The sequence below is a fragment of the Rhinatrema bivittatum genome, chromosome 12 (assembly GCF_901001135.1).
Source record: "Rhinatrema bivittatum chromosome 12, aRhiBiv1.1, whole genome shotgun sequence".
NCBI classification, from domain to species: domain Eukaryota; kingdom Metazoa; phylum Chordata; class Amphibia; order Gymnophiona; family Rhinatrematidae; genus Rhinatrema; species Rhinatrema bivittatum.
This window is the reverse complement of record NC_042626.1, coordinates 60957678-60975700: the sequence shown is the minus strand read 5'-3', so window position 1 is coordinate 60975700 and position 18023 is coordinate 60957678. Positions and strand designations below refer to the sequence as shown.

General features: G+C 45.3%; 1 protein-coding gene across 1 annotated transcript; it reads left to right on the top strand.

The window, feature by feature from the left end:
• Positions 1-4429: 4429 nt before the first annotated feature.
• NXPH3 (neurexophilin 3) lies at positions 4430-17515 on the top strand. Its single transcript, XM_029573971.1, has 2 exons — positions 4430-4558; positions 15392-17515. The coding sequence occupies exons 1-2, from the start codon at positions 4505-4507 to the stop codon at positions 16121-16123; spliced, it is 786 nt and encodes a 261-aa protein (XP_029429831.1). The 5' UTR covers positions 4430-4504; the 3' UTR covers positions 16124-17515.
• The last annotated feature ends 508 nt before the right edge of the window (positions 17516-18023 follow it).

Below are 18023 nucleotides of genomic sequence, written 5' to 3'. Positions count from 1 at the left end.
CCCCTGTCCTACAGCTGTGTTACTGGGGATGGACTGGCTCAGTCTGTTAATGACTAAGGACGGTCAAATCTGATCCACAAAGGCCACATGGGAATCGAGTCTTTTTCAATGGAAAGAAAGCTGCAGAATTAGGGGTCAAAATTTGAAGCTCCAAGGGAGTAGACTCAGGAACGTCAGGAAATATTTCTTAATGGAAAGTGTGGTGCCCTTCCTGAAGATGAGAACTGTAATGGAATTCAGAGGTTCCCTAGTGGCTAAAGGATGGAAGTGAAGATGAGGGGTAACCTGCACAGTGCGGCAGTTGCTGCCTTTGACAGAGAGCATGGAGCAGCAGTTACTACCCTTAACAGAATAAAAATAAATAAAAAGGATAAAGCTTGCTGGGCAGACTGGATGGACCACTTGGGTCTTTTTCTGCTGTCATTTTATATTATGTTACTATGGTCTGTTTACCACGATCTCATGAATATTCAGTGTGGATATTTGCATACATTCGGTGTGAGTCAGGTTAATTTGCATACCTTGATAAAATTGAAAAATCAGACCACTTGGCAGTCTTCAAGATACGGAGCTGCTATCCCTCCCCCATGATGCACATACTTACATTTTTACGACCCATGCCCTGCCCTGGGATATCCCCTATCCATAATAAAGGGACATTCAGAAATGGAGTGTCGTGATTGGATAACTGTGTGGTTAAGTTCCATCTACTGTGTGCCTCAGCTGTGACCATTCAGAGCAATCAGCTTGACCCACACCCCAGGTGTGCAGTGCAGGATCTGTTTCACCCCCACCCAATCAGCTGCATCTGGAAATATAATTCAGAAACCAATGTCAAACCGGTCCTGCTTTCAGGATCTCTCTGATCCAGAATGTAAAAACCACCCTTTAAATATGCTTTAACAAATCCGAGTCCATCCAACAAACTTCATGATTTCATGAATATTGATTGTACATATCCTGAAAACAGAGACCTGCTTGTGCTCCTCTGGAGCAACGACCATACTCTAACTTTCCTCCTAGCATCCTCTCCTTCTCTATCCGGCTTTTCCTTTTCCGCTCCCTCCCTCCCTCCAACAGGATCACAGCTCAGTCCTCTCTCAGAATACATTTTCTTTATCTTGTGCTTTTGCATAAATCAGCTTCTTAATGAGACCGTGTTGCCTTGGAATCAGAGGAAAAGTCCTCTCGTGGATCAGAAACTCGAGTAACAACAAGAAACCAAGGGTAGGATTAAGTGGTCATAATTCCCAGTGCAGGAAAGTTAATGGTGCTGTCCCACAAGGATCTGTGCCGGGGCCAGCGCTATTCATAACATTAATCATTGGTCTTGAAAAGGGAATAAACAAGAAAACCGAAAAGTTGCAGATAAAAATTACTTTGGATAATCTAAACCAAAAGGTGATGGTGGAGAGCTACAAATGGTTTCATAAAACCGAGTGAGCAGGCAGTAAAGTGACAGATTTGTTTCACTACAGATATGTACTAAGTAATGTTCATGGGAGAAAGAATCTGAACTTTTCACTCAGGTTGTATTCTGGCCATTACCCCTCCACAGCAACTCCAAAAAACCTTGGAGTCCTTGTGGATAATTCTCTATAAAATACTGGCCCAATGTGCAGTGGCAAGCAAAAAGGCAGAACCAGAGTGCTAGAATTTACAAGCAAAATGGAAAACATTATATTTTACAAACCCATGGGGCACCCACATCAGGAACACTGTGTGTGCACTGCAAGTCGCCCCTCACAGAAAGGCCAGAGTACCCCTAAAAAAGAACCAGGGGTCTGGAATAATGGCTGCATGAGATGAAAAGGAACAGACTGGGGCACTTCCGCCTGGAAAAGAGACAACTGAAAGGAGAAATGGAAGAGGCATGAACAAGTGAAAAGGACTCTGTTACTTACTAACGGGCCAATACAGTACAGTGCGCTCTGACGGAGCGCACTGTTAACCCTCGATTGGATGCGTGTTTGACGTGCTAGCGTTACCCCTTATTCAGTAAGTGGTCGAAAATGCGCGACCAACCCCCCCAAACCTAATAGCACCCGCAACATGCAAACGTATGTTGATGGCCCTATTAGGTATTCCCGCACAATTCAGAAAGGAAAATGTGCAGCCAAGCCGCACATTTTACTTTCAGAAATTAGCGCCTACCCAAAGGTAGGCGCTAATTTCTTTGGGCACTGGGAAAGTGCACAGAGAAGCAGTAAAAACTGCTCTTCTGTGCACCCTCTGACTTAATATCATGGCGATATTAAGTCGGAGGTCCCGAAAGTTACCAAAAGTTAAAAAAAAAAAATTGAAGTCTGCCCGTGGCTCGAAAACCGGACGCTCAATTTTGCTGGTGTCTGGTTTCCGAACCCGTGGCTGTCAGCGAGCTTGAGAACCGATGCTGGCAAAATTGAGTGTCGGTTGTCAAACCCGCTGACAGCCGCTGCTCCGGTCCAAAAAGAGGCGCTAGGGACACGCTAGTGTCTCTAGTGCCTCCTTTTACCCGTTTTTACCGCCAGGCCTAATTTGCATACTGAATCGTGCAAACGGGAGAGTGGCCTGTGCATGCGCCGGGAGAGCGGGCATTTGCCCGCTCTCCCGCGGACTTTACTGTATCGGCCCGTGTGTCGGGCATCCAGTGAGGCTATGGAAGGAATGCACAGGGAGAATGGCATCAAACCACAGAGTTAACCTGAGGGACTCACTGTACAGGAAGCGCATCATTTAGAGGGCAATTGCAGGTGTAAACGGCAGGTTTGAAAATTGATTCCCTCAGAGTATGCACTAGGGCTGGGCATGCACTGGATACCAAATGGGAAGTTTTAGCAAGGTTTCCCATTTTGTTTCATTTGATTTTTTAAAAGAAATTGAAACAAATAGGAATTAAACTCATTTAATTAAAAAAATGGTATCATGCAAACCCCCTCCCCAAACTCCTCCCAGGCTCTTCCTCAATCCCCTGCTCCTCAGCTTCCTTGGATCTTCAGAGGGCAGGGGCAATCCCCAGTCAATCTTACAGCTGTAAATAGTAGGGATAAGAAGATCTTTGGGGGGGGGGGGGGGATGGGATGAATTGGGGTGGAGGTAGTTTTCATTGTCTTTTCCCTTTTGTTTGCATTTTTTCATCCAAATAGGGCTGTGGGGAAGGGCTGAAGAGGTTAGGGCTGTTCAGCTTGGAGAGGAGATGGCTGAGGGGGGATATGATAGAGGTCTTGAACGAGTAGATGTGAATCTGTTATTTACACTTGCGAATAAAAGAAGGACTAGGGGGCATTCCATGAAGTTAGCAAGTAGCACATTTAAGACTAATCGGAGAAAATTCTTTTTCACTCAATGCACAATTAAGCTCTGGAATTTGTTGCCAGAGGATGTGGTTAGTGCAGTTAGTGTAGCTGGGTTCAAAAAAGGTTTGGAAAAGTTCTTGGAGGAGAAGTCCATTAAGGGCTATTAATCAATTTTACTTAGGGAATAGCCACTGCTATTAATTGCATCGGAAGCATGGGTTCTTCTTAGTGTTTGGGTAATTGCCAGGTTCTTGTGGCCTGGTTTTGACCTCTGTTGGAAACAGGATGCTGGGTTTGATGGACCCTTGGTCTGACCCAGCCCGGCAATTTCTTATGTTCTTATGTAAAAACAAAATATGAAATGGAAAAAGAAAATCAAATTAAAAACAAATCCATCAAAATGAAACAAAAACGAATGCGCGCACCCTCCTGGTAGGGACATTATTCACCTTCTCCATAGTTTTAGCTGCATTGGGAAAAGGGGTGGGGGTCAGCCGAGGGAGAGAAAGTACAAGCCAGGAGCAAAGTGCATGGGTGGGGAAAAAAACAAAACGCCTGCATGTCCTCTGCCGGGACTTTCTCCCTTGAAAATTAGCTGGCAGGCCCATGGGGGGTATAAGATTGTACCCTTCAGCCTGCAAGCCCCAGCCGTACGTTAAAAAAAAACAACTGGGATCGAAAACGACAAAAAAAACCCGTATTCAGCAAACTTGGCACCCTCCTGTCCGCGAGCTGGGGCTTGGGGCTGGCCCCAGTGCGGCGGCGGCGGCTCCTCAGCTCGCAGGTCCGTGCGTGTGTGTGTGTGTGTGTGTGTGCAGCGCGCACATGCTCACTCAGCAAGCCCGCCGCTGGCGAGGGGCTAATGTCAGGCGGCGTGCGCTCACCGAGCAGCAGCAGCTGGTGGGCCATCCACGGCCCCTCCCCCTTCAGCGGGAGAACATCTGCCACGGCCAAGCAGCAGCAGCAGCAGCAGCGCTGCGCGAGGAAAGCGTTAAAGCGCGCGCACACACGCACACACACAGAGGCAAGCGGTAAACAGCCCGGAACACACCTACCTGCTGCTTCTGCTGCCCGGGACCTCCCTCGGAGCCCCAGCTCGCCTTCCGGCTCCTCTGCAAGCCAAGGGACAGCCGGGGGGTGCGTGCCCTCGTCGCCTGGAGGATGCAGGGAGGGAGCCTGTGAGCCGCCGAGCACCCGTTCCGCAGGCATCGGAGGAGGAGAGCGGGACCATGCAGCTGACTCACTGCTGCTTTATCTTCCTCGTCCAGGGCAGCATTTATCTGGTGAGTCAGGCTGCGAGGCTTTGCTGAGCAGCCCGGGTTGGTGGACCCCCCCCCCGGAGGAAGAGAAAAAGCAAGCCTTAGATCGGGGGAAAGTTCAGCAGGCGGGAGGAGAGAACTTCTGCAAAGATCCCGCTCTCTCGGGTTGGGCGATTGAGAGCAGCTGTAGAGGGGGTTAAGGTCTTGCCCCTGGGGGGTGAGAAGTAGCGGTCATCTATGCACCGATGATGTCTAGGCTTCCTGCGGTTCTACACAGCAGCGGGTTTCTAACTTGGAAGCAGAAGCAAAGTTCTTTAATGCTGCAGCTTTCCCTACAACCACAACGAGGGGAGGTGAAGGGGTTAAGGATTGGGGGGGCTGATAAAAGAAGCTGGGCTAAGGCTAAGCAGAGTCAGAAGTCCACAGGCCACCAGCGGGAGGTGTGGGGGTTATGGATTGAGAGGCTCAGGGAATGTGGAATCGGGTAGCACTGGGCAGAGTGAGAAGTGCCTGCATCAGGAGGGTGTAGGGATCATGATAGTTGGGGGTGAGTAGGCATTGTAGAGAGTGCAGTGTTGCACCGCCCTCCATCAAGTCTCAAAAATACAGAAATTGATAACTTTGCTGTACCCTTTTAAGTCTGCTTGTAACTGTGAAATAACATTAGAGCCCCAGGGAAGGGCTCAGTTATGTGTAAAAGCTGCTGTAGGTGGCCTGAGTGAGCACCCAGCAGGAGCCCAGATGCACCAGGAAGACTTATAGATGCTTGGGCCTTGACTTCTCTATTCAAAGCAGACATTTTGATGTTAAAAAGGAAATAATTTCCATAATGCCGATGACCACATAACCAGTAGGGTAATGGGAAAATTATAGTTTGTTTTATAAGCTGAGAACAGAAACAAACTGGCTATAGCAGTGCCTCTTACTCTCATCAGAAATGATAATTTATCTAGCACACCTTACTTAATGTACAGAAGCAAAACTACGCTTTTTTTTTTTTTTGGAAGAAGCTTCCCTTTAACAAACAAAAATTAAATTAGCTGAGAAACAGGAAAGTGACCGACTGCCTTTTGTTCCTGCTCCTGGGCACAGGCTAGGGGTTTAAAAGTGCCAGGATTTTAATGCTCAAACCAGTGCCAGGATTTTAATGCTCAAACCAGACGTCTGCCTTTCAGGCTGGCTGGGGCTAAAGTTGCAGCATTCAGAGCCCCTTAGTGGTGAGTCTCAACCATCGTGCAAGTGCAGGACCCGCGGACGCACACGTTTTAGAGGGGATCCCTGTCACAGACCTTTGCTGCAATAGTTGGAATAGACAAGAGTGGTGGTGGGGTGGGGAGAAAAAGTGTGTGTGTGGGGGGGGGGGGGGGGGGAACAGAGTAAAAAATGGGAGAGAAAACCTTGAGGTAAATTGTAAATGAAGGCTCCCATTGAATGGAAAGCCCCAGAAAAGCGCAGGGGAACTACTGGGCAAAGACTACATAGAGAAGTGGTAGCTAGTAAATACTCAGTGGGTACTTGCCAGGTACTTGTAACCTGGATTGGCCACTGTTGGAAACAGGATGCTGGGCTTGATGGACCCTTGGTCTGACCCAGCATGGCTTGTTCTTATGTTCTCATGAGAACAAGAGGTGAGGACCTTAGCATGATTTTCCTGGATAATTTAACTTCAATTAGATATGAGCACAAATGATTGCAGTTCTTGCTGCCTCCATTGTCTGATATTTGCCATTGGGTGGCATTCAATACATTGCAATCTTGAGTACAAAAGTACTGGGTCAGATCAATGATCCATTGAACCCATATGCTGTCTCTTAACAGTGGCCAAACCAGGTCACTGGAAGAAGGACCTAGGCTCCACCCAGACTCCATCCTACCAACTTCCTCGTTTTATCAGAACCTCCTTTTTTAAAGTTAAATTTAGGTTACTGTTGTAGTTTTATTTATAATTCTCCCTCCAGTAAATATGTCAAATTTTGATTGTGTTATGATCTTTATTGCCAAGTGGCTCCATCGTCATCCTGCATGCAACTGAGAACTAGCTCTAAGGTTGCTTTTCCTCTCGCCAGGTCCAGGACCAGAAACAGTTATTTATGGCATCTAGAAGCTTTATCTCCAAAGTATGCCCTGAAGAGACATTCATTCCATTGACATTAGAGTAATTGAAATCTCCCATTATTATTGTGTTTCCAACTTCAGTAGCCTGTCTAATCCCTGTTAGCATTTCACAGTCTTGTCTCACCACCCTGGTCAGATGGACAGTACTATATCCCCACTGCTGTACTCTTCCCTGTCCATAGAGATTTCAGAATGCAGCCTGTTTCCTGCAGAATTTTAATCCTACATGACTGTATGACTTAACATATAGTGCCACCACATCATCAGCTTCATCCTCTCTGTCATTTTGATATATTTTGCACCCTGGTATCAGTGTTTCATTGGTTATCCTGTTTCCAACCAGGTCTTTCAAATGTCTATATCATTGGGGATCTATATTGTAATTCACCTTGAAGCTCCTTGAATACAGAGGCAGAAATCAAATTTTAATAAATAAAAATAAGAAATAGGTACTAAGTATTTTCCACATAGACACAAATTGGGAAGAATTTTTTTAGTGCATCAGGCCCTTAGTGCCAGATGCTCTAACCCTTCAGTCTTAGTTTTTAGGCTTCTGGCATTTGCATATAAACATCTAAATGTCCTTTTTTTTTTTTAATTCCTATTCACAACCAGCTCCTTATAGCAATTTACTTGGAGATCACAGAATCATTTGTTAGTTGGCTCTGTATTTATATCAATCCAAGCCCCCTTGGTTTCTTCATATCCTTGCTATCAGGATACTCTATTTTCCCTGCTTTAACAATGTGCTTCTCAGCGACAGTCCGTTCTCCCCAGGATCTAGTTTAAAAACACCTCTCCCTCATTTTTTACGTATTTATTTTACAGTAAGCACTACAAGAGCGCCTTATTGCGCCCGATGGTTTGTCCAGCTGTGTCATTTTTCATCCGTGCATGTGCCCACACATGACTTTCCTGCAGCAGAAAGCTTCGCGGACAAGTTTCCACACAAGGGCAGATGAAAACTGACACAGAAGGAAAACAGCAGGAGGAGCAGGAGACTGAAACAGCGTAGCTGGCCCCAGCCCCACCAGCCAAAGAATAAAGGGAGGAGCCAGCCGTCAAAGCAGTAAGGCTGGCGGAATTCCCCAGTCCCCGGGCCCCGCCAGTCAAAGGTAAGCAGTGCCCCCCCCCCCCCGTCTCATTATGCAGCCAAAGACTTGAGCCACTGAAATTGGGGAGTAAAGATGTCATCATCGCAGTCCTTTTAGCAGTCTATTTTAAATGTAAGAAGTGTGTGGAAAAAGATAGGTTGCTCACACACACTGGGTTCGATTTAGTCCACATGGGTTATGATGTCATAAATGGCATCACACACACTGTTAATTCATCAAATCCCACTCTGTGTAAGGTCATTGGTGTTTCTGTTGTAAATATGACTGCATGCCAAGATTCAGGAGGGGGAGGGAATTTGCTGAGGAGGATCATTAAAAGAATTGCAAAAATCACAGCAGTGATTTTTCTTTTAGCTTATCCAGGATAGAGCTTACTAATTATGGGACAGTTTTTTTAAATAAGGAGGTGCCAATCTCAGCAAAAGGGAAATTTGCAGAAAGATACATGGATTTTCTGCTAAATGTGTTAACTTATGAGGGAGAGGAAGATCCTAAATGGCACAGCCAAGGCAAGACCCAGCTGCAGATCTTCCCATTTTTATATCATTAAAAAATAAATAAATAAATCAGATGAGCTTTTGCTTTGGATAGCAGTAGAATCAAACCCCAGCTGAAATCCAGCTTTTTTCAGTTCTATGGTGGACGAAGTCATATGTCTGTAACCTTTAAACTGCTGAATAAGAGATGGTGGGTTCAGATTCACTTTAAAGGTCTAGAAAGATCCAACACTTAACCCAAAGTGACTCTAGTTGGCTTGACAGACCGACCAGCAGTTTGTGTGCGTGAGATCTGACAGAGCCTGCATCTCAGTGTCCTCATGCACATCCAGAGCATGCAGCTCACCCTCATTTTATCTTTTGCTTGATCAAGCATCTCGTCCTCGCTCTCTGAGAAGCCACAGACACAATTTCACTCTGCCTGTGTGTGATCAGACAAAAATCACAGTTTTTACCTACCTCATTGGCTATGCAATTATGGGAGTTGTGGCCGGTTCCCCTCACTCACTGTATGTGATCACAGTACCTGTTGGCGTGTGCAGAGAGAACGGCGGTTTCTCAGGCTTGCAGTGCAGGATCACACTGACACATTCTCTGCCTCGTTCCCTCCAGTTTAGCCGCTCTGCCTTTCTCTAAACAGAACATTTAAACCCCACTGGGTTTGGTTGCAGCAGCTCATTTGACACCTGCTGTCCCTTAGTCCTCACTAAATATTCACAGCTGATTTAAAGACGTTCCCTACCTCAACCCCTCCCACTTCTCTTTCCCACAGTCGGGTTCACCAGACCCAGAAGTGCTGCTGAAAACAGAGAGCCCAGACAGACATCCTGCCCGCCCGCTGGCCTTTATTTTGTTGCAGACTGCCTTCCCAATTTTAACTCAACACTGTTTACTACATTTTTCAGGTATGATAAGGTCTTTAAGTTTGGAGGCTACAACTGCTCTCCCTGAGTGCCAACAAACTCTCCCAAGCCCACATTACTCCTTTTCTCCCTTTAGCACTGACAACCTCCCCCAGGCATAGTAACAGGAGGAGGGGAATCGGGCTGGGTCAGTTATTTGGTTTGCCTTGAGCTTATATCTTTCAAGTTGTCACTGCCAGAGTCAACTAGTCTGACAGATTTGATAGAAACGTGGCAGATAAAGACCTGTTCACCCACGCGGTCTGCCTACTTTTTCTGGACCATATAGCTAAGGACATATCCCAGCTGTCAGCAGTAGAAGCTTACAGGAGTCACTCCTTATCCGGGTTAGTTTTTGCTCTCTTTCCGCCACGGGTTGTGGGTAGTTGAGCCCCTGCCCATGTCTTACTCCAACTCAGGTGACTCAGTAAGAGTCAAAGGCTCAACTCAATACCAGGGCTAAGTCAAAAAATGTCCACCCTCCTTAACCCCCCTTATAGTGGATTCTCCATAGAGAGAAATATACTGGGCATTTTATGTTCCTGTCTCCAAGTGCACAAGACAACACAGTAATGGTGTTCCAGCATGCAGGCTTTAATAAAGCATATGTGCAATACGGATATTCTAATACAGGATATATTTTCTTCTTGGTAATCCATAGTTTATGAATAAATACTTCAGACATCCACTGTGTAGTCCTTCTCTGTTACCAGGGTCCTAGTTATTTCCTTCTTGAATTTAGGGATTCCCAGGACACTATACACGGATATTGCCTTCTATTTAGAGTTCCCTGTTTGGTACCTGAATTTTCCTGATGCTCTGATTGGATCCATTCTTCTGTTTACACTCCTCTCTCTTTTAATTTCTCTAATTGTACTGGTTAGCTAGCTGCTTTACTCTCCTTTTTATGCCAGATTGGTATCGGTTATTGATAAACGCCTTAAGAATGCCTCTCCTTCTCCCAGCCCTCTTTCCTCTAACTGTGATGGGTAGCAGATAGCTATCATCGCCTCCTTCATCAACAGAGCTGCCGAAGAGGCACTCTCTCTTTTCAAAGGGGAACAGGTAGAAGAATTTCAGTTTCCTTAAGAAAAATGGGAAAGGAAAAGTGGAAAAATATCCATTTAAATTAAGTTCCAAAATGAATCTCCGCCCCAAAATCCTTATTCAACTATATTGTGCCTAAGGTTTCTCTGGAAAGAAAGACACTTTCAAGGCAAAAATCCACAATTATTTTAAGGGATTTCTGTCTAAATCAGAAATGGGAACCAACTATTGCAGCAGCCTCCCATGAGGGTGCAGTGGCATAGATGGTTTCTTCTTTGCTCTTTTTTAATTGCATAGCCCTTCCACAAGGCCACACTTTTGTAGGGATCCTAGTGGGGCCCTACACCATCAAACTTTATAATAATCTAAACAGTTACCAAAGCTGGTGAAGCTGTTACCTTAGAATCCAGCCACCTAGTTTCCTTTGGCCTGGCAGGATAGTGCCAGCCACTATCAACCTGCTAGCATCAACCCTGTTGGTTTCTGGGGAGTTGCAGGTGCAGGTTCCAGTCTGGCTACCCAGATGACAAATGTTTAATGGAACCCACAAGAGAGAGGGAGGGATACTCGATGTAGAGATACTGGCTGTAATGTCTGGATAGGTGCTCACCTGAGCACTAATGATCATCAGACAGTATGGTTCGACATTGCAGCCAGGAGAGAGAGAGAGAGATCAACATGAAGATCCAAGTTTTGAATTTCAAAAATACAGACTTCGTCACAATGGGGACATACCTGGATGAAGAACTAGAAAACTGGAAGAGGTTGGCCAAATTAAAAGGAGCTTTTACAAAGGCAACAAATCTATAGGTTAGAAAAGTAAACAAAAGTAAGAGGAATAAGAAACCAATTTGGTTCTCAAAGGAAGTGACTGAAAAAAATAAAGGCAAAAAGAACAGCAAGAAGTACAGAGCACACCAAAAAGAGGAACACAGGGAAGAACATCTGGTGGAGCTGAGAGAGAGAGAGAGACGAGGAAAGAAATCAGGAAAGCAAAAGGTTAAGCAGAAGAAAGGATTGCCAGAGGTAAAGTGAGGCAACAAAGCAGTTTTCGGTTATATCAGAGAAAGCAGAAATGCCCGAAGTAGTATAGTAAAATTGAAATGTGAAAAGGAGCAATGTGTAGAGAGAGACTAAGAAAGAGCAGGCATATTAAATAAATACTTCAGTTTGGTATTCACTAAAGACGACCCTGAAGGAGGACCTTTGCTGGTTAATAAGACTGTAGATGGGCATGGAGTAGATGAAACTCCATTTACAGAAGAGAATGTATGGGAGGACCAAGGCAAATTGAAAGTGGACAAGACCAAGGGGCTGGATGAGGTTCATCCCAGGATACTGAGGGAGCTCAGAGATGTGCTAGCAGGTCCGCTGAAGGACCTGTTCAATAGATCCCTGGAAACAGGATTGGTGCCACAAGATTAGAGAAGAGCGGTGGTGGTCCCGCTTCACAAAAGTGGTAGCAAAGAGGAGGCCGGAAACTATAGGCCAGTTAGCCTCACCTCAGTGGTGGGAAAATGAATGGATACTCTGCTGAAGGAAAGGATAGTGAACTATCTATAATCCAGTGGGTTGCTGGACCCAAGGCAACATTAATTCATCAGGGGAAGGTCCTGTCAAAAAAATCTGAGAGATTTATTTTCATTGGGTGACGAGAACTGTGTCAAGGAAGACCACTTGATGTGATTTACTTGGATTTCAGCAACCCTTTTGATATAGTCCTACATAGAAAGATCATGAATACAATGAGAAGTTTGGGAACGAGTGCCAAGGGGGTGGAATGGATTACAAACTGGTTAATTGACAGGAGAGAGTGTGAAATGGTAAATGGAACCTACTTTGAAGAGACAGCTGTGTTAAGTGGAGTGCCACAAGGATCGATGTTGGGACCAGTTCTGTTCAATATCCTAGTGAGTGACATTGAGGAGGAGGAGGATAGGAGGTAAAATTTGTCTTTTATGGATAACACTAAGATAATGCAACACAGTAGAGAAGCATGAAGGAGCAGAGAGAATGAAAAGTGATTTAAGAGAGCTCGAAGAGTGGTCAAAGTATTGGCAGCTGGGATTCAATGGCAAGAAGTGGAGAGTCATACATCTGGGCTGCGGCAATCCAAAAGAGTTATATACAACGGGGGCAAAAGACTAATGTGCACGGACCAGGAGAGAGACCTTAGGGAAATAGTGTCTGGCAATCTGAAGGCAGCAAAGCAATGTGACAAGGTGATAGCTAAAGGATGCTGGGTTGCATAGAGAAAGGAATAACCAATACGAAAAAGGAGGTGATAATGCCCTTGTACAGGTGAGTCCCACCTGGAGTACAGTGCTATCACGCTGAAGGATAGTGAGCCCTTGTGCCGCTGTTAAGTTTGCACTGCCTATCTTGAGCCATCAGATTCTGGCAGCAGGCAGGACTTATGGCTGATGACGCAGAGTCACAGTCCAGGCCAAGGTTGTGGCAGACTGAAGACAGAAGCAAAGGTCCAGTTTGGTGTCAGCAGCAAGGAGACAAACCAAAGATCAAGACAACACAAGGGAGCAGGCAACAACCAGGCTGAGGGAACACAGGAGAGAGTTAGGAAAGGAGCAGGAACACAGGACAAACCAGGACCTCCGAGCAGCAAGCACTGCACATCTGCAAGGGACCTGATGCAAAGGCAGTAGGTAGTGGTTCTGGACCTCCCTTTATATAAGGCAAGATGTGATGTCATTTGAGCATGTCACAGGAAGACCTATAAATGGCTCAAGAGCTGCAGGAAGATCAGCCATGTCCCTTGGATGCAGCATGATGCCGGAAGTGCTTCAGAGAAGAGGTGAGAGGCGTTACCGTTTCCAGAACTGAGCACATGTATCTCAAAAAAAGATACAGACAGGATAGAAGCAAACCAGAGAAGGTGACCATAATGTTGTTGGGTCTGTGTTGGAAGATTTCTGAAGGATCTAAATATGTGTACCATGCAGGAGAGATATGATACAGACCTTCAGATACCTGAAATGTATTAATGATGCACGAACTTCAAACCTTTTCCATTGGAAAGGAGACAGTAGAACTAGGGATCACGAAATGAAACTCCAGGGGGGAAGACTCAGAACCAACATCAGGAAATATTTCTTTACGGAGAGAGTGGTGGATGCCTGGAAAGCCCTCCCAGAAGCGGCGATGAGGATCCCTAGAGGTTGGAATGAAGAAAGGCGTGCATGGAGGTAGCCTGCACAAAGCAGCAGTTACCACCCTTAACAGAAGGCATGGGGGTAACCTGCATGGGGCTGCAGTTACTATTCTTAACAGAAGGCAGTTATTACCATAAGCAGCTTGCTGGGCAGACTGGATGGGCCATTTGGTGTTTATCTGCCGACATTACTCTGTTACCCCATGGATCTGCAGTATTGTTAAGTTGTGCTTCTTTTATCTGCTCTTTGTTTTCTCCTTATCACCTCTCTCCTATATTAGAGAAGATGAGCTGTTTGCAATATTATAACCTCCCAGTCTTGTTCCTTCCCCGGTCCTCTGTATCTCTCCCAAGCATGCTTGAATTCTGCCACACTACTAGTTTCTACCATCTCTGCTGGTAGGTTATTCCAGGCATCTACCACCATCTTAGTAAAGAAGTATTTTTTTCATGTTTCCTCTGCATCTTCCTCCCTCCAACTTCATATCATGAGCTCTTGTCTTTGAAATTCTATTTCTATGGAAGATTTCACCTTCCTGTAATTTATATTTTTAATAAACTTCCTCATCCCTTCTTTAATGAGTACATTTTAAGTGCCTTAAGTCTCTCTTTGCAGGCTGTTTAACCAGGCCTCGTATCATTTTAGTAGCCCTTTTCTAAACTGCTTCCATCCTCTCAATGTCCTTACAGATGTATAAGCCTCCAGAGCTGCTCTCACTAGTGACTTCTACAAGGGTAATATTATCTCTTGTCTAGGTTCTAGATAGGTGGGCATCAATGCCTAAAGGCAGTGAGGTCTGTGGCAGAATATCTGGATTCATAACACCTGGGGTAGAAGTGCAGGTTTTCTTGCACAATATTACGGGTGGAGTTCCTCTGCCGGAAGCAGAAGAGCTGGCTAATGGTTAGGGTTGCCATTGCTTGGGACAATGGGAAGAGTCTTTATGTCTATGGAACATATATGCCTAGAGCAGAAGGATTGGCATTCAGTCTGTGCTCTTAGTCAGTGATGGCTTTCTGCCAGTAGAAAGGTTTTCAGATATAGGATAATGGCTGAATAAACAGCTGTAAGATGATTATCTGTCGGAATGTATCCAGTAATTTGTCCCAGTGCTGTCTTGTTGCACAAACTAATTAATTAGCAGTCAATGTGCTCTATTACTAGTTTAGCTCCTCCCCTTGCTGTGACCTCCTCATTCGCCCTCTGTTTCTCCCCAGCCCCCACCATCTCCTCAGGACAAATAGACCAAGGAAGGTAAACAGAGAAAGAAAAACTGCTCAGCAGCAACTGAGAAAAGAATGGGGAATTTGAGATACAAAATATGAAATTGAATTACAGAGAAAAAAAAACCGAGAGAACTTGGATTTTCCTCCCCAGAGAAAGTTAGCAAATGAGAGACAAACATCTACTTAGTGAAGAAAAAAAAATAGGTGGATAGTTTATGTAAGAAAACAAGTTGAACATGTTTTGACAAGGGAGAGCAAAGAAAAAAGGAAATAGATGAAATGTGATAGAGATGCATTAAGAGTATAAGGAGAAACTGGGTTGTGTGAGGAAAGGTAACTACTAGAAATAGATTGTTTTAGATCATGAGAATTATAAACTAGAAGAGGTGTGACCCCAGGATACCCAGATTGTCTCTCTTGCACTGTAGTAGTAAGGCAGAGGGAAGGATATTGGGATGAGTTGGAAGGAAAGGAGGAAAGGGCAGAGATAAGGAATACAAGATTACATGTGAGTAAAGAGGAGGTTATCTGTCTGATTACATGGGATAAGATGTTTATGTGAGTAAGGAGGACAAGAATCTATAAGAAAAAACTGAAGAGGCGGCTACTTGGGATGATGAAACAGGGTAGAGTTACCTGTTCCTAGAGGGAGAAGAGATTACTGGGGAGTGAAAAAGCCAGAGAAGGTCTTGGGGATATGAAGGGCGAGAGGAGGTTACCAGGAATGAGTAAGGAGAAGAAAAGGTTTGTAGATCTACATTTTCAATCCTCTCTCTTTATCTCAGGTGATATGTGGACAAGAGGAGACTTCAGAGGAAGAAGAACATTCAGACAGCAAAACTCAACAGAGACCCAGAGTGCAGAAGAAGAAGGGCTTAGCCTCCGCTAAGTCCCGGGCAACGCCCATCCCGCTTCAGAATGCCACAATCCTGGACCTGCTCTCCAGCACCCCGGAGCTGTGGGACGTACTGGAGAGTCTCTCTCAGCAGGGTCAGGCACCACACTCCAGGATCCGTCGCCGACCCATTGTAAAGACTTCCAAGATTAAGAAAATGTTTGGCTGGGGAGATTTTTACTCGAACATAAAAACAGTAAAACTTAACCTGCTGATCACGGGGAAGGTGGTTGATCATGGCAATGGCACTTTCAGCGTGTTCTTCCGGCACAACTCCACCGGTCTGGGCAACGTGTCAGTCAGCTTGGTCCCTCCAACCAAGATGCTGGAGTTTAACCTCGAGCAGCAAATATACATTGAGGCCAAGGAATCAAAAGTCTTTAACTGCAGGGTGGAGTATGAAAAGGTAGAGCGAGCCACCAAGACAGGGCTTTGCACCTATGACCCATTCAAGATATGCTACCATGAGCATACGCAGACTCATGTCTCGTGGACCTGCTCCAAACCTTTCACAGTTGTCTGCATTTACATCTCCTTCTATACCATAGACTATAGGCTGGTCCAGAAAGTGTGTCCTGACTACAATTACCACAGCGACGGACCTTACTATCCTTCTGGCTAACAGCAATGCAAACACTAGACTGCTTGGGAGAAGAAAGCACCGGGGGGCTTGCAGCTGCTGTTTCAAGGGAGTGGTATGCAAGAAGAACTGGGGTACAGGGGGGTCTCCAAACCAGAGTTAATAAACATATGAATCAACTTTGGGGTTGGTCTCTGCAGAACTTTAACCTAAATCTGAGCAATGCAGATCTCATGAATCATATCAATAAATGCCACATTGGATCTTGGGTTCAGTGGTCTCCAGAGCAAAGGTTATGAAAGCTACAAACATTAGACAGAGGGAGAGGAAAACTCTTAAACAAAGGTTTCCAGTAGAGAAATACAAACCGAAGGAAAGAGTGGGCTGCAGCTTCAATGTTCAGAGCAGGCCCCATTGCATGGTGAGTGGGTAAGAGGCAAAGTTGAACAACGTCATTCAGTTGTTGGGTGCAGAAGCAGAATGAGCCTAGGGATTTGATGAGTATTTAGATTTACAGGGCAAGATGCACAGGTGAAAACTCCAGAGCCTCAACGGCAGGTATACAAGTCAGTCTTTTCCACTGGTTTGTAAAAGTTATCCAGATATCCACCAGTCAGAAAGAGCTGACTGAAATCAAAATATACCAGTCAAGAGTCACCATTTTAATGCATCACTTTAATATGAAACATTGAATGTGATTCTTCTCAAAGCATTCTGAATAGGTTCATGTTTAATGTTTCAAACTGAAGTGATGCAATAAAGCAAAATTATATGTTAATTTTGATTAGTGCTGCTGTTTATCCCTTTTGAGTGATGGAGAGGTAGACAGGATATGGAATGAGGATGCAGAGCTGGGCAGGGTCAGTCCCTTATTAAGATGCAAAGGTGGATAGAGTCCAGGATTGGATTTATACTCACAGACACCCCTCCCCCTGCCAGGGAAGGGGGGGGTCCATCTCTGAAGATGTGGCCATGGCAGCTTCCTTCTCCCGGATAGCACTAGGTGCTGCACGGGGAGGCACTAGGTTTCTTAGACTGGAGTACGGCGCACCCCTCAGATGTTTTGTGCGGCAGGCCACTGAACCTCAAGACACTGGTCAACAGGTCACTGGGGTCGCATCTTGCGGCCCTGAGCTGGGTAAATACACAGAAATAAAAGAGTGACCCCGCTACCAGCATTCTTCTCCACCACTGCAGACTTTCCGGAACAGAGTACAGCACGGTGGGGAGGGCGGTGAAAGACAGGTTACACAGAGGAGGCGGCAGGGCAAGGGTATTCTGAATGTCCCTGAAAGCATCCATACTTCTTTGGTGGTTAGTGATGTCTGTCTGTATTGTTGACAGTGCTCAAATCTCCATTTTTATTCTGAATAGCTATTAAACTTTGTGTTCTAAGAGTGTGATATGCTTTATTTGGTCCAGAAATTCCCCTTAGTCATGGAACCTTGCAATACTAGGGTATGATCTGGTCCTCCCATATAACCTAGGTTTGTAACTATAACCATACTGCAGGAATACTACCGTCCCTCCCTCTGCATGCATTCATTAAGTGCTACAAAAATGCCCCTAACTTCAGTGCAACACTGAATCCCTTATGTCTGTCAGCTCCCAAATGCTAATCCAGATAATTCTCCTTGATTTAAAATGTCAGCAAATATTGGCTTCCTCCATTGTCCTGCTTGAACATCGGCTCCTTTGTTTCGGAATTGATGCCCTAGCAAAGCTTTCTAATGTGTTCTTGCGAATGTTGCTTGTCTGCTGTTACATGTGTCATCATGTCCCTGGCCATGTCTCAGAACACATACATTCATTATGGCTGCAATTTTCAAAAAGGCAATGGGTAAAAAAAACCCAGGCATGTAACTTTGTTGGATTTTCAGTCCCAAATTACCTGAGTCATCCTCCTGCAGGGCTGCCCCAGTGGCATTCTTGGGTTCAGTTC

Excerpts from the sequence above, each read along its gene's own strand:
- NXPH3 (XM_029573971.1), top strand. The coding sequence starts at position 4,505 with ATGCAGCTGACTCACTGCTGCTTTATCTTCCTCGTCCAGGGCAGCATT. Across the intron at positions 4,559-15,391 it reads TCCAGGGCAGCATTTATCTG|GTGATATGTGGACAAGAGGA; the intron begins GTGAGTCAGGCT and ends TCTTTATCTCAG.